Source organism: Myripristis murdjan, chromosome 6 (genome assembly GCF_902150065.1).
Source record: "Myripristis murdjan chromosome 6, fMyrMur1.1, whole genome shotgun sequence".
Classification (NCBI taxonomy): domain Eukaryota; kingdom Metazoa; phylum Chordata; class Actinopteri; order Holocentriformes; family Holocentridae; genus Myripristis; species Myripristis murdjan.
This window is the reverse complement of record NC_043985.1, coordinates 8,843,318-8,859,556: the sequence shown is the minus strand read 5'-3', so window position 1 is coordinate 8,859,556 and position 16,239 is coordinate 8,843,318. Positions and strand designations below refer to the sequence as shown.

The window sequence follows — 16,239 nt, the reverse complement described above, 5'->3', positions numbered from 1 at the left end:
GCTGCCTTGGAATTTTTGTTTAACTTTCTCATGTTTTATTTTGGAGTTTGAAGTTAGATTGTAAATTTTAGCAAAAAAAAAAAAAAAAGGTGTGACCATACCCAGCTGGCATTTTAACATTTATTCAACACTGAATCAACATCATAACTCATGGGTGAATCAATGTTGAATTTGGTTTTGATTTTGCAAACCGAATCAACGTTGATATTGTGATGTTGTTTCAACATGAACTAATGTTGAACCCAATGTTGGCCCAACAGTGAATTAATATAGAAAATTCCGTTCCCGCTGCTGGGGGGTGCGCATCTGAATCACTAAAAATTAATAAGGAGAAACTCTGAATGTGCTTGCCACCTTTGCGACCACGTGGTAACCCACCAGCCCTATGCTGTTAGTAGGTTGTGGAGTATTGTCGCTTTTGCCCAGGTGGGGAGTTGAACCCTGGTCTCCTGCATGGCAGGCAGCCTATCCGCTGGACTAATGCTGCTTGTGTGGGCTGAGCCAGAAATGAGGCTCTATAAAGTGTGTGAGCACACAGCATGCGTGACAGTGGCTCTTGGGAGAAAATCGCCTAAAAGTACTGGTCAAACAAATGCTTTTTTTCTCAAAGACAGTAAGTCCGAGCGGAAAATAAAAGGTATCATGAGAAAGGTAAGGCTTTGGGCTTTCAAACTGTGTCTTATTTGCCAACTCCCCAAAATACCTGAGATTCGGCGAGTTAAAAAAGTGTGTGTTTGTCCTTCTCTCCTCAGCTTGTGGGTTCCAGGTATTATGGGAGTCAATGGGGGAGACAGCTGGCACTCCTGCCTCGTCAAGTGGCACAGTGTAAAAAGTATACATTGCTTTGCTTTTCTAGTTACATTTTTCAAAGCAGAACTATTTTTCCTACTACTTTCCTACTACTTTCCTAATGATTTAGACGCGCACTCCCCAGCAGCGGGAACGGAATTTTCTATATTAATTCACTGTTGGGCCTTCAACATTAGTTCACTCATGTTGAAACAACATCACAATATCAACGTTGATTCGGTTTGCAAAATCAAAAGCAAATTCAACATTGATTCACCCATGAGTTATGATGTTGATTCAGTGTTGAATAAATGTAAAATGCCAGCTGGGAAGACATTGAAACAACATCACAATATCAACGTTGATTCACTTTGCAAAATCAACACTTAATTCAATATTAATTCACTGTTGTGCCTTCAACATTAGTTCACTCTTGTTGAAACATAAGACATTGAAACAATATCACGATATCAACATTGATTCGCTTTGCAAAATCAAAACCAAATTCAACACTGATTCACCCATGAGTTATGATGTTGATTCAGTGTTGAATAAATGTTAAAATGGCAGCTGGGTGGAAGAGGCCAATAGGTTGAATCAACATACAGCTCTTGTTTATATTTCAACGTTGATTTATTGATAGGTTGTCAACGTTTCCGCAATTGTTAGCTTTATATATTATTTCAACATTGTTTCAGTGTAGAAACAACAACTGACATGTTTTAAATTATATTTCAATGTTGAACGTCGGTTGAATGCCAGCTGGGTAAGCACATTAAATTTATTTACGAAGGCAAAGAATGAAAAAAATATGAATGATAAAAAAATGATAAAATAATTAAATGTAATATTAACTACTAGTATTAAAAAGGACTCTTTCCCAGGTGAAGACCATTCTTTTTTCTTTTTTTATATCTAAATTTACTGCTGAAGTCAGTGGGAAAAAAACAACTTGATATCTGGATAAAATTGGTTAAAAGAAATTTTAAAAATAGTTCCTGAGCTTGCAAAATTTGTTTTATTGCAGATAGATAGATAGATAGATAGATAGATAGATAGATAGGTAGATAGATAGATCCTTTATTGTCATTTTTATGCATCACATTAAAGCAAAGTTGTTTCACACATCCACTGCTCAGTATTCAGTTCACCATAAAAGCAATAAAATAATCTGATAATAAAAGTGTGTATAAATAAGTTAAAAATAGCGAGGACAGATTAAACAAATAGTCAAACTCTGATGGTGCTGGTGACCAGTCTTCCCAGTCCTCTTCCATCTGGTTGGTGTGTTTGGTGTTGAGATCCAGGTTGTGTGTTGAGCAGCAGGCTGCCAGCTGCTCCATCTCTTCTTCATTGTTGGTGATGAGACCAACAACACAGGTGTCATCTGCAAACTTAATGATGTGGTTGTTATTGAAACCAGCAGAGCAGCCATACGTCAGCAGTGGGAACAGTAAAGGGCCCAGTACACAGCCTTGTGGTGCACCTGAGCTTGCCTAACCCTAACCCCAAGGGCGGACTGGTGTACGGGGAAACCGGGGATTTCCCCGGTGGGCCGGGCCACGAGACAAAGAAGAAGAAGCTCACTTCCTCCTGGTCTGCAGTGTTTCTGAGCTGAAGCCATGAAGCAGCACTCGGTGGACCTCAGGAAGCTCAGCAGATCCTGGACTGCACAGCAAACGGTAAACAGTGAACAGACTCCTGGACTGAATGCAGACAGAATAAAGACAAAAACCAGGTGACAGAAGTGATTGTGCCCGGCCGGGAGAAGAGGCTGATGAAAGGCATGATGGGAGATCCCACCTCTTCACAAATCAGTGGCCACACGGCTCCCACCACATCTGACCATCAGCCAGTTTTGTATTTTTCATGGTTTTAGTCTTTTAAAATAGATCACTCATACGTCATACTGAAGGTCTCTGCTGCAACAGGTGTTATTATTATGTCTGCTAGATCAATGGTAGCACCAAAATGTTATTATACATTTCCTATGAACTTACCATATTTATTCAAATGGGTGCAACAGGTGCCATTTTTTTCAGTGCAACAATTGCTATTTTAAATTTTCTATTGTATGACTTCAGCTTTATTCATACCAGGTCTTATCAAGTGTTATTAACTTTGATCTATTTATTGGTTGACTGCTGAGCTTTTAAAAAATATGCATGCTTCCAGTGTGTGTGTTCTTGGGCCATGCTGCTGCTGATGAGTACTGTATTAAACCTTCACAGGAAATTACACTGTTGCAGCAGCCATCTCATCACACATTTATACATAATTAAGTTAGAAACAATCTAAGAACATACATGCAGACCCTTAAAAGAACGTGCTTGTGCGTTGAAGACCTAGTCCTCATTAAAAAGTTTTCTTGCAGCAGGGAAAAAAGATCAGCGTGCAGCGTTCCGACTTGCACTTAGGTGCAATCAGTCTGTCATTGCAGGTGCTCCTGCAGGGGTTGTTCATTACTGTCCTCAGCTTGGACAGCATCCTTTCTTCTGCCACCTGCTGGCCAGTGTCCAGTCCAGTGTTGACAACAGAGCTGATAGTCACTGTGCAGTAGGGACTGGCAGATGTTAAAAGACCTTAATCTCCTTAAGAAATAGAGTCGGCTTTGCCCCTTTTTGCACACCATCTCCACATGGATCCTCCAGTCCAACTTGCTGTCCAGCTGCATGCTGAGATATCTGTGACTGGAGACAACTTCCACCTCTGAACCCTTGATGTTAACTGGTGCAGGTGCAGGTTGAGTCCTCTTCCTCCGAAAATCCACAGCCATCTCTTTGGTATTTGTGGTGTTAAGATGGAGAAAGTTGTTGTCACTGCAGTTAACAAAGTCCTTAATTAATGTCCTGCACTCCTCATCCTCTCCTTCTTTAATGAGGCAATCACTGGTGTTGTGTGTGTATTCTGCCGTGGAGATGGTATACAGGAACAGGGCCAGGACGGTACCTTGTGGTGCCCCAGGGCTGCTCTGGATTATATCAGAGACCCGCTCTGCAGAACAAACAAACTGTGGTCTGGAGGAAAGAAAGTCCAAGTACCATGAGACTAAAGATGGATTCACCTGCATCTCTCTCATTCTCTCGCTTAACAGCCAGGGCTGGATCGTATTGAAGACGCTTGAAAAATCACAGAATGTAAATCTCACGGAGGCATCAGGGGTATCCAGATGTGAGAGGGTCCTCTGCAGCATGTATATGAGGGCGTCATCCACACTAATGCTAGGCCGATAGGCAAACTGCAGGGGAGCCATCTTAGTTGACACACCTGCCCGGATGTGAGGGAGGACCGATCTCTCAAACGTTATCGTGATGTGTGAGGTGAGTGCAACAGGTCTGAAGTCTTTATGATCTGTGCGCTGACTCTTCTTTGGGACAGGCACCAGGCACTGCTCTGTCTTAACCTTACTGTTTTTCACGTTACTATGATTGTGGCACTTTTTAGCCTAAAACAAATTTCCCTTTGGGGACAATAAAGGTCATCTGATCTGATCTAATCAGAATAACTCTGTAGATGTTATGCTCATGTTCCTGAGTTTTAATAAGAAAGAAAATGAACTTGCAAAGGTGGTTATTATTATTATCATTATTATTTTTACATCATTCGTCCTAAAAAAACATGCAGTAGCTAATCGGTGGTGAACAGAAGGAGTTTGGCATCATCACTTGACATTAGACTTTGTGATATATCCTGTTGGCTGGTTTCTGTTTTGCCAGTTTGTATTGCATCACTTCCCCTGAAAGCACTCTGTTAGACTTACAGGAACAAGCGCTGGTTATTTTCAGCAGGGTTAATTATTTCTTGTACTCATAAAATGATTGCTGGCATGAGTGCAGTCAGAATATGGATTACTGTTTAAACTGAGTCTTAATGTCTTATGAATGTCATACAAAATTGTTACGTTCTGGAAGATAATAAACAGAATTTCACTGACATTTTTCCAGGTTTAAATGATGCACTGTTCATTAACATCCTCCTTATCAAGTCAAATTATAAGTTAAATTTAATTTCAAAGTTGATATTTGATTTGAGATGCAACTGATTGCAACTGAAACATTCAAGTGAAAAAGTTTTCAGTTTGTGGATTTCCTCCGAAAAATGTTTGATCCACAGTGAGGTTTAGTGCAAATTCTGATATATGGGAGCCCCTGCACTGACCAGCTTTAATTTCTTTATAAGTTTATCCTCAGCCTGATAGCCAGATGTTGCTGATTTACAACACCAGATAGCTGCAGCATCTCAAATCAACTCTGACTTCTCTGGTTTAGAAATACTTTCACTTTGCACCTCAGCGACCACAAGGCTCTGCTGAGAGGCGGCTTCTCTTTCTGGTTGCTCCGTTCTGGATGAGAGGTCAGCCGCAGTGCAGAAAAAAACAACTACAAAGAAGAGACACAACACAAAGGCAGCCAACGTCCTTACACGGAAACACAGTGTTCTTCTTTGGTGTGTTTTAGTGCCAAACTAGAGACCAACTCATGTCAAGCAGCCTTGGATCCAGACGGTGCAGAGTGAGCCTGGAAGTGAGCGAGTGGGGTCATATCTACGACAACATGCATCCCTCTGAAACAGCAGGGCAGAGGGCCAGGAGCACAGACGGAGGCAGCGATGAGGTGGGGGAGAGGACAGTGGATATCTATGACCCTGCAGACAACTTACCTGCAGAGGAGAGTGCAGCAGAGCAGAGGCCAGGTGAGTCACACACACACACACACACATACACAAATAAAGCTGCATAAGAACTCTACCTGAGCCACACCACACCGCACAGATAAAACCACATGCAACAAACCGGCCTTCAACATGTGCTCCTCAACTTAACATTGACATTTATTTTCTCAGGCAGCATCGTCTGTCCGGTGAAAAGTCTCCCCTGGGTCTTCACAGTGTGTCTGCTGCTGCTGTGCGCTCTCCTCTTGGCCGCCGTTACAGCCCTCGCAGTGCAATGTGAGAAATCTGCTTCATCACACAAGAGATTTAAAGATATTTGCATCGCTGAGCATCCATTTTGTATATTTGACTCCTTAAAATGACACTGTCATACAGCCAAACTGCATTCTCAGTTATGTTTTGAGGGAAAGATATTTTGCTGACAACAAAACAAGTGGTTTTAACTGCTTAAACTTCACCTCTCCATTGGCTAAAGGCTCAAGCTTGGCCAGAGGCAACAAAACTGGCTAAAATGCCACCACACATGTGCCACAGGATATGATTAGAAATGTATTTTACATGTCAGAAACAAAATATGTTTCCTTATAAACACAATTAAGAGTGCAGTTTAATTGTATTGGAACTTAATTTTTAGAGAGTTGCATGTTTGTACCTCAATTTCACTTCTACTGCAGGTCCACAGCTTTGGTTGCAGAGTCTCAGCAGGACCTGCACTCAACACACAAAGGAAACTCTGTTTGAGCTCAGTGAGTAAACATGTGTGTGTGTGTGTGTGTGTGTGTGTGTGTGTGTGTGTGTGTGTGTGTGTGTGTGTGTGTGTGTGTGTGAACAGACAATGGATCAGAATATATTTTAGTGCAGATAATTTAGTGTTGATGATGTTATGGCAGTTTGGTTTGCTCACTGTGCTCATTCTGTTGAAACAAACAGGAATGGGGATTTCGAGGAACAGGTTACTTTGCTACCTTATTTTGCTGTATATTTTATTAATCTGCCCAGGTGTTATGCAGCAGATTTCCTGTCCATTCTCCACAGCCTTGCAATGTGTGTGTATCATATTGTGAGGTCCTCGCCATCACCCAGCCCTCATTTCCCGGCACATAACACATATATTTGTTTAGATAATGCATTCTAGTCTTATGAAGCACACTGCCTTGCATTTGATTGTAGGAAATGTACATTAATGAACTTTGATTGGTTCTCACAGGCCGCTTCTGTGAAACTGGATGTGCGATGTTTAACAACAGTTTTTACTACGTTTCTGCTGAACTAAAATCCTGGGAGGACAGCAGACAGGACTGTTTAGAGAGAGGAGCAGACCTCGTTGTCATAAACAGCCAAGATGAACAGGTGAAGATTTTTCCCCCTGAGCTGCTGTTTTTTCTTTTTTTTCTTTTTTTCTTTTTTTATAAACCCATTACAGATAAATATTTCAAATCTATTAGATCATAAAAGTGAAACCAGGCTTGCCACCACTCATGGCATTTCTGGAATATCATAAATATGACATTCCAGAAATGATAAGATGTGATAAGTTTTTGTATGTACAACTTGGATGCAACTTCGGTGCAAATTAGTTGTGTTTCTGTTCTGCAGGAAAACCATTGAATAAAAATCCTAAATTCTGTTTGCAACATCATTTGGAGTGTTTTCAGTTATGATTGGTGTAAATGATGTAAATGTGGAGTCATTTCCAAGAAATTTCAAATGCATTACATGCTAATTATCACCTGCTTACTGTAAAATTTGTGGCTCACTAAAATTACGTTTTGCCTAAAACTGAAACAATCACAGTCGCAAATTGTGTTTGTCCTTTAAACAATTCAACAGAAATTCATCAATTCTTTCAAAAAAATAATGTGGCTGGGCCTGAGCGACAGGGGCGAGAGAGGAAACTGGACATGGGTGGATGGCACACGTCTCGACACAGGGTACGACATCATCCATCCTATTTAATGATTATGATTTATATGTCTTGTTTTCCATCCATTACATGTGTCTGCTCTGTGTTGTTGACCAGGTTCTGGGGACACGGCGAGCCCGGGAGGGAGCACTGTGCTTACACTTACTGGTTTAACAACCTCAACAGCTGGAGTGATGACAAATGTGCCAAACGGTGTCACTGGATCTGTGAAAAACTGCTTGATTTTTAATATTATTAGAATCCTACATCAGTATAAAGTACATCCAGTACCAAGATTGTCTTTTTTTTTACACAGAGCCAAAAAATATTCCCCTTAAAGGCTTATCTTAGTGGGCTTTAGTCTCGTAGAAGTGTGAATTTATCATCACTTACCAGTTCCTCTTTTCCGCTGCCGCCTCGCCAAAGCTGACAGCATTTTGTTTTTTGACTAATTTAACAAACAGCATTTTGAGTTTTAATGACCCTGACACCGCCATGTCTGTGATTTCATTCAGCCATCCAGATGGGGTTAGATTCTCTGACTGTAAAATAAAATAAAATAACATAAAAAACAGTATTACCCGGGTGGGAGTGGCCGCCTGAGGCTCCCAGTGTTCCCAAATTTCCACCAATGACCGAACATCTGCTGGAAACACGACCCTTGGCCCTGACAGTAGCCATAGCACATCCCCAACTAATAAACAATACTATTAAACAAAGACAAATATACTGAAGTCATTTTTAATGTATGCACTGCAAATAAATAAACAAATAAATGGAAAAGACTGAAGTACATTTAGAAGAAAAAAGTCAGTTTAGACTTCATGTAGAGGGTGAGGTCTGTTAGTCGCTGTCATGGCTTCAGTGCAGATCTCAGATGGCAGACGGCCTCTCAGTGTTTCTGTCGAGCCACCGCCTCGTCGCTCTGGTGAACATCTGACCTACACGAGGCTCCATGCCAGCGCTCAGCCTCGGTCTGCCGAGGCTTGGCTTGTTACACGGCTCTGTGTCGGCCCACCTGATGCCGACTGATGGTACTGATGGCATGTGTGGGTCAATACGGTAGTCTAGAAAACTGGCGATTTTTTTTCTCGTGCGCCCCCAAGTAGATTGCGCCCTGGGCGGTTGCCCACACTGCCCATAGCAAAAACCGTACCTGCATTTAAGTAAGAGATTCTGCTCTGACAACTAAGCTGAACTTTTACCTGTTAAGATTGTGCACCGCAAAACAGAAAGTTAATGTTCCATGGACTTTTTTTTTTCTGTGAAGAACCCAGAGAGGGTTATTTGATTATTATTTATTTCATAAATAGTGTTATTATATATTTCCTGACTTTATTTTTTCTGTGAAGAACCCAGAGAGGGTTATTTGCTTATTATTTATTTCACAAATAGTGCTATTTATTTCCTGACTTTATTTTTTCTGTGAAGAACCCAGAGAGGGTTATTTGATTTTTATTGATTTCATTAATAGTGTAATTTATTTCATTAATAGTGTTATTAGTATTTATTTCCTGAGTTTTTTTTCTGTGAAGATCCTGGAAAGGGTTATTAATATTTGGTTATGTGTGGCTTTCTGGAAAACAATCAATGTTTACATTTAGGCACCACTGCGATCGTCACACTTTTTCTGTTACAAACTCACCCCGGCCCCCCATTAGAGAAGGGAAAAGTTATGTGGCCCTCACAGGAAAAAGTTTGGGGACCCCTGTTGTAGGCACTGCTGATGGTAGAATACGTGGCTGCAACGTTTCCATGAAAACACTCAAATACATAAAAAATAGATAGATAGGGGGAAAGAAAAAAAAAGAAAAAAGACATAAACCACAACCACAGCAAGTTCTGCCTCCTGCTCCGCCAGTCTTGTGGGCGCGCACATGAACACACATCCCCGTGAAAATACACTATATTACCAAAAGTATTCGCTCACCCATTCAAATGATCAGAATCAGGTGTCCTAATCACTTGGCCTGGCCACAGGTGTATAAAATCAAGCACTCAGGCATGCAGACTGTGAAACAAGACATTTGTGAAAGAATGGGCCGCTCTCAGGAGCTCAGTGAATTCCAGCGTGGAACTGTCATAGGATGCCACCTGTGCAACAAATCCAGTCGTGAAATTTCCTCGCTCCTAAATATTCCACAGTCAACTGTCAGCTCTATTATAACAAAATGGAAGCGTTTGGGAACAACAGCAACTCAGCCACGAAGTGGTAGGCCACGTAAAGTGACGGAGAGGGGTCAGCGGATGCTGAAGCGCATAGTGCAAAGAGGTCGCCGACTTTCTGCACAGTCAATTGCTACAGAGCTACAAACTTCATGTGACCTTCAGATTAGCCCAAGTACAGTACGCAGAGAGCTTCATGGAATGGGTTTCCATGGCCGAGCAGCTGCAGCCAAGCCACACATCACCAAGTGCAATGCAAAGCGTCGGATGCAATGGTGTAAAGCACGCCGCCACTGGCCTCTAGAGCAGTGGAGACGCGTTCTCTGGAGTGATGAATCACGCTTTTCCATCTGGCAATCTGATGGACGAGTCTGGGTTTGGAGGTTGCCAGGAGAACGGTACATTTCAGACTGCATTGTGCCGACTGTGAAATTTAATGGAGGAGGAATTATGGTGTGGGGTTGTTTTTCAGGAGCTGGGCTTGGCCCCTTAGTTCCAGTGAAAGGAACTTTGAATGCTTCAGGATACCAAAACATTTTGGACAATTCCATGCTCCCAACCTTGTGGGAACAGTTTGGAGCGGGCCCCTTCCTCTTCCAACATGACTGTGCACCAGTGCACAAAGCAAGGTCCATAAAGACATGGATGACAGAGTCTGGTGTGGATGAACTTGACTGGCCTGCACAGAGTCCTGACCTGAACCCGATAGAACACCTTTGGGATGAATTAGAGCGGAGACTGAGAGCCAGGCCTTCTCAACCAACATCAGTGTGTGACCTCACCAATGCGCTTTTGGAAGAATGGTCAAAAATTCCTATAAACACTCTCCTCAACCTTGTGGACAGTCTTCCCAGAAGAGTTGAAGCTGTAATAGCTGCAAAAGGTGGACCGACATCATATTGAACTCTATGGGTTAGGAATGGGATGGCACTTCAGTTCATAGTATGAGTAAAGGCTGGTGAGCGAATACTTTTGGTAATATAGTGTAGATAATTTTTTTGCTGTTTTTGTGTCACCACTTTTAGCACACATTCCCCCCATCAACCTTAAGTTAACCATTAAAGAAAAAAGAAAAAAAAATTCTCTTTCTCAACTGGTGTTGATAAGTTCGGCTGATCAGCATGAGCTGCTTCAGTCATTTTCATCAGGCTTCCTCAATAAGCAGATCAGTCAGCATTCAGTCATTTCGGCACTTTACATTGGATCAATATGCTACTCACTTATGCCGTTTCATTTTATTTATCTACTGGTATCCATTTAGTGTCTCTTGCCGATGTCAGGACCAGGTCAAGTTCATATCAGGACTCACAGACTCACAGGACTCATCAGATTTGCAGCAAGCGTTCGTTGGGTTTCCTCTGCCCATCTGGCTACTCCATCTTTCGGACAAAGTTCCCTGCTGCTGCTGGAGTGTCAAATATTTTTGTAGTCCCTTTATATTGAAGGTGCAGTCTGACCGGATGCAGGATGGAGTACATTATTCCTTTTTCCTTCAGTTTTTGTTTCACGCGGTCATATTCCTTTCTTCTGCTCAGTATTTCAGGGCTATAATCCGGGAAGAGAAAGATTTTCGTGGTGTTATGGTAGAGTGTCTTTCTCTTGCGGACCAAACAGAGAATTTCGTCTCTGGTTCTTATGCTTTGGAGTCGGACGAAGACAATTCTTGGTGTGTCATGTGGCTCATCACAGAGCACAAGTGAATGCAGATCCTGATGCAAGGGACAATTACCTTGTAAAAAGACAAGAAAGGTAGTTTTCACACATGAACATGATGCAAGTACAGTCACATGCACACACAATTTCTTTTTCCTGTGAAAGACTAAAAGAATGTCAGGCTAAAATCAGAGTAATGTAGTGATTTAGGTGTTCTGAAAGGTTAGCCATTGTCAGTAAGAGTTGCTTTCATGTATTTGTAGTTATCAAAGGAGAAGAGAGGGAAAGACTAAAGGTACTCCAGTAGCCGAGCTTCCCAAACAAAAGCAGGAAAAGATGAGGGAAAAGTGGAGAGAGTATCAGAGAAACTACAGAAGGAAGAAAAAGGTGCTTGCTGATGTTCTCAACTTAACTCCACCTTCTGTGAACACTTCAGTAGATGAGCAGATTCAGCATCCAGATAATCCTGAACCAATCCATAATCACCCTGATGATCATAACTATGAGCAACCAATTTTTGAGAAGCCTCAAGCATCCTCAATGCCTGCATGGAGAAGAAAGAAAGCAGAGGAAAGATCTAACAAAAACTTTGTTTTAGCATTGAAAGAGAGAGAAAGGCTTAGTTCTGAATTTAGAAAAGTTATAAGGGGACTCCAGGCAGCAAAAAATAAGACACAAAAGTTACAGAGGAAATTGAGGAAGCAAAAGAAACAACAAAAAATGGTAAATGAAGAGAAAAAAGTGAAAACAAAAAGAAAAACTCAAAACTGAGAAGAGAGGAAGTGGCCAGCTTTCTGTGTAGGGATGAGAATAGGTGTTATCAGGCAAAAAGGACACTGTGACGAAAAATAAAATCAAGCAGCAAAGAAGGGTACTGCTTTCCTCCCTGAAGGACCTCCATGCAGAGTACAACACAACAGTCATGAGACACCTCAAATTGTCATATTGACAATTCGTGAGATACTGTCCTTTTTATGTAACACCAGCAAAAGAGTCTGACAGAAATACATGTGCTTGTATAGACCATGAAAATGTCAAGCTGCTTGTGGACAAACTACATCAGAAAGGCATTCTTCTCGTGAAACAGCATTTCACAGTTGCTAGCAGTTATTGCATGTGATACCAACAGCAAGCATTGCATGTATCACACCTGTATGAAGTGCTGCTGAAATTGAGTTTGAAGGTCCTCTAGAGGAAGGCTAATTACATCGGAGAAAGAGAAAAACTTTGCTAATTTTGCAAAAGTCACTCAAAGCAGAAAGATCTGTTGGCTTTGCTTAACAAGAAGCTGGATGCTCTAGCAAAGCACCAGTTCAACTGGCTCCACCAAGTGAAAACACTCAGAGAGCTGAAAGAAAAACTACATGAGGATGAAGTCTGCATTCATGTAGACTTCTCTAAGAACTATGGTTGCAAGCTAAGCAATGAAAGTTACAAGCAAGTTACAATCCACACCTGTGTAGTATCTATGGCCTCATCATCTTTCTCCTACGCCACTCTCTCTGCCTCTGCCTGCCATGATGAACGTGCTGTATGGGCTCACATGGATCTTGTACTGATGGATGTCATGGGCAAATGTAACACAACACCTTCTACTCTACATATCATCAGTGATGGACCAGTAACCCAATACAGGAACAAGAAAAACTTTTTTCTTCTCAGCACAGTGTCTTTTCTGAGTGGCTTCAAGAAGGTCACTTAGAATTTCAGTGAGAAATCGTATGGCAAAGGAGCTCCTGATGGAGCGGGTGGGACTGTAAAGCGCATTGCGGATACAGAAGTCCAAAGAGGCACTGACTTGCAAATGGCAGAGGAACTTTACAACTTCCTGAAAGATCAGTCCTCTAGCATCAAATACTATTGGATATCTGAGGAAGCCATTGCAAAGTATGATGAATCAGTACCAACAAATGTTCCAGCTGTGAAAGGTACACTGAATATTCACTAAGTGACCTCTGAAGAGCCAGCTGTTATTAAGAGGAGGGAACTTTCATGTTTCTGTGCAAGACCTAGAATCTGCAAGTGCTATGATCCAGCTGCAGTCGATTTCCACAACCAAACAGAAAACCTCCCCTAAACATCTACCGACTGTCAGCAGGATCTGAAAGGCAAGTTTGTCCTGGTCAGATATGAAGATAAGCCTTTCGTTGGACATGTCATCCAGGTGGTTGGTGAAGAAGTGGAAGTGAGCTGCATGCAACAACTAGGCGGGGGCCTTGGCGACCCGATCCCCAGACACAACGGCTGGCGATGGGGACATGGAATGTCACTTTGCTGGGAGGGAAGGAACCTGAGCTTGTGCAGGAGGTTGAGAAGTACCGGCTAGAAATAGTCGGGCTCACCTTCACACACAGCTTGGGGTCTGGAACCCAGCTCCTTGAGAGGGGCTGGACCCTCCACTACTCTGGAGTTGCCCTCGGTAAGAGGCGGCGGGCAGGTGTGGGCTTGCTCATAGCCCCCCAGCTTAGCCGCCATGTGTTGGGGTTTACCCCGGTGAACGAGAGGGTCGCCTCTCTACACCTTCGGGTTGGGGAGAGGGCTCTCACTGTTGTTTGTGCCCACGGGCCAAATGGCAGTGTAGAGTATCCGGCCTTCTTGGAGTCCCTGTGAGGGGTACTGGATAGTGCTCCTACTGGGGACTCCATTGTTCCTCCGGTGGGACTTCAACGCCCTCGTGAACAGCGACAGTGACACTTGGAGTTGGGTGACTGGGAGGAATGGCCTCCCTGATCTGAACCCAAGCGGTGTTCTGTTATTGGACTTCTGTGCTAGTCACAGTTCTCTGGTGCTTGTCGTGGCGGCAATCCCAGAACCCGGTGGTAGACACCGGAAGTAAGGGATGCTGTCAAGCTGAAGGAGTCCTACAAGTCCATGTTGGATTGTGGGACTCCTGAGGCAGCTGACGGGTACCGGCAGGCCAGGCGTGCCGCGACTCGGGCAGTGGCAGAGGCAAAAACTCAAACCTGGGAGGAGTTCGGTGAGGCCATGGAGGAGGAATTTTGGTCGGCCTCAAAGAGATTCTGGCAAACGGTCCAGTGCTTCAGGAGGGGGAAACAGTATTCTGCCGACACTGTTTACAGTGCAGGTGCTGAGCTGTTGACCTCGACTGGGGATATTGTCGGGTGGTGGAAGGAATACTTTGGGGGTCTCCTCAATTCCACCGTCACGTCTTCCGTCGAGGAAGCAGAGGCTGAGGCCCCAGAGGTGGAATCATCCATCACCCAAGCTGAGGTCACTGAGGTAGTTTGCAGGCTTCTCAGTGGCAGGGCAGCTGGGGTGGATGAGATCCACCCTGAGTATCTCAAGTCTCTGGATGTTGTGGGGCTGTCTTGACTGACACGCCTCTGCAACATCACGTGGCGGTTGGGGACAGTGCCTCTGGAGTGGCAGACTGGGGTGGTGGTCCCTCTTTTTAAAAAGGGGGACCGGAGGGTGTGTTCCAACTACAGGGGGATCACACTTCTCAGCCTACCCGGGAAGGTCTACGCCAGGGTACTGAAGAGGAGGATTCGGCCGATAGTCGAACCTCGGATTCAGGAGGAACAATGCGGTTTCATCCTGGCCATGGAACACTGGACCAGCTCTATACCCTCCGTAGGGTGCTTGAGGGTTCATGGGAGTTTGCCCAACCAGTCCACATGTGTTTGGTCGATTTGGAGAAGGTATTTGACCGTGTCACTCGTGGTGCCCTGTGGGGAGTGCTCCGGGAGTATGGGGTCCAAGGACCTTTGCTAAGGGCTCTTCGGTCCCTGTATGACCGGAGCAGGAGCTTGGTTCACATTGCCAGCAATAAGTCAGACTTGTTCCCAGTGCATGTTGGACTCTGGTAGGGCTGCCCTTTATCACTGGTTCTGTTCATAGTTTTTATGGACAGAATTTCTAGGCGCAGCTGGGGGCCCGAGGGAGTCCTGTTTGGGAGTCACAGGATTTCATTGCTGCTTTTTTCGGATGATGTTGTCCTGTTGGCTCCTTCGAGGCAGGACCTTCAGCAGGCACTGGGGTGGTTTGCAGCCAAGTGTGAAGCGGCTGGGATGAGAATCTCAGCACCTCCAAGTCCGTGGCCATGGTTCTCGACCAGAAAAAGGTGGCATGCCCTCTCTGGGTTGGTGGAGAAGTCCTGCCTCAGGTGGAGGAGTTCAAGTATCTCGGGGTCTTGTTCACGAGTGAGGGAAGGATGGAGCGTGAGATTGACAGGCGGATCGGTGCAGCCTCCGCAGTGATGCGGTCAGTGTACCGATCTGTCGTGGTGAAGAAGGAGCTGAGCCAAAAGGTGAAGCTCTCGATTTACAAGTCAATCTACATTCCTACCCTCACCTATGGTCATGAGCTATGGGTAATAACCGAAAGGACAAGATCGCGGATACAAGCGGCCGAAATGAGTTGATGAGAAGATGCCGAAATGAGAAGATGGATGGATGGATGGATGGATGTTTTTTCTGTACTAAAATCAGAACTGAAGAAATGAATTCACTTTGTCAATTCTATCAGATATTGTTTTTACATGAGTTTACCCTGATAATGCAGCAGTTGATCCAGTTCTCTTTGATGTTTTCGCCATTCTCTTACTCTCAAAGCCATCTGTAAACACAGACTTGTTAAGTTAGTTTAGTTTTACTGTTTATTTGACTGGGGCTTGTACAAAGGGAAGGAGGATGAGCTCACAACACGTACCTTGTTTAGGTAGTTTAGCTCCTAAAGGGCAGGACATCTTACTCCACATCCAAAATGAAGAGTACACTCCACACCACTTGACAAAGATAAGACTGGTTTAGAAACACGCAACTATAGCTTTACAATACTCAATACTCCACCGCACAGCGGTGTTGTTTGCCAGAAAGAACAGATATGTTCTCTTGAACAAGCGACATCATCAGACTACAGACTACAGTTGTAAGACAAATACCTAAAACCAGGGGTGCTCAGTCCCGCTTTTCCCCCCACTATGACGCCCCTGCCTAAAACAGCCGACCTACAGGCACACAACGCCTTATGAGCTTGCAGATCAGCTTTTCATTTACAAAACAGAAGATTGGCAGTCCATTACCTGCTGTAAAGCT

The 16,239-nt window shown here is 43.7% G+C and overlaps 1 protein-coding gene across 1 annotated transcript; it reads left to right on the top strand.

The window, feature by feature from the left end:
* Positions 1-5,342: 5,342 nt before the first annotated feature.
* LOC115360468 (CD209 antigen-like protein E) lies at positions 5,343-7,785 on the top strand. The gene is made up of 6 exons (XM_030053396.1): positions 5,343-5,481; positions 5,632-5,736; positions 6,135-6,206; positions 6,668-6,810; positions 7,291-7,391; positions 7,481-7,785. Exons 1-6 carry the CDS (start codon positions 5,343-5,345, stop codon positions 7,611-7,613), a joined length of 693 nt encoding a protein of 230 aa, XP_029909256.1. The 3' UTR covers positions 7,614-7,785.
* Positions 7,786-16,239: the final 8,454 nt, after the last annotated feature.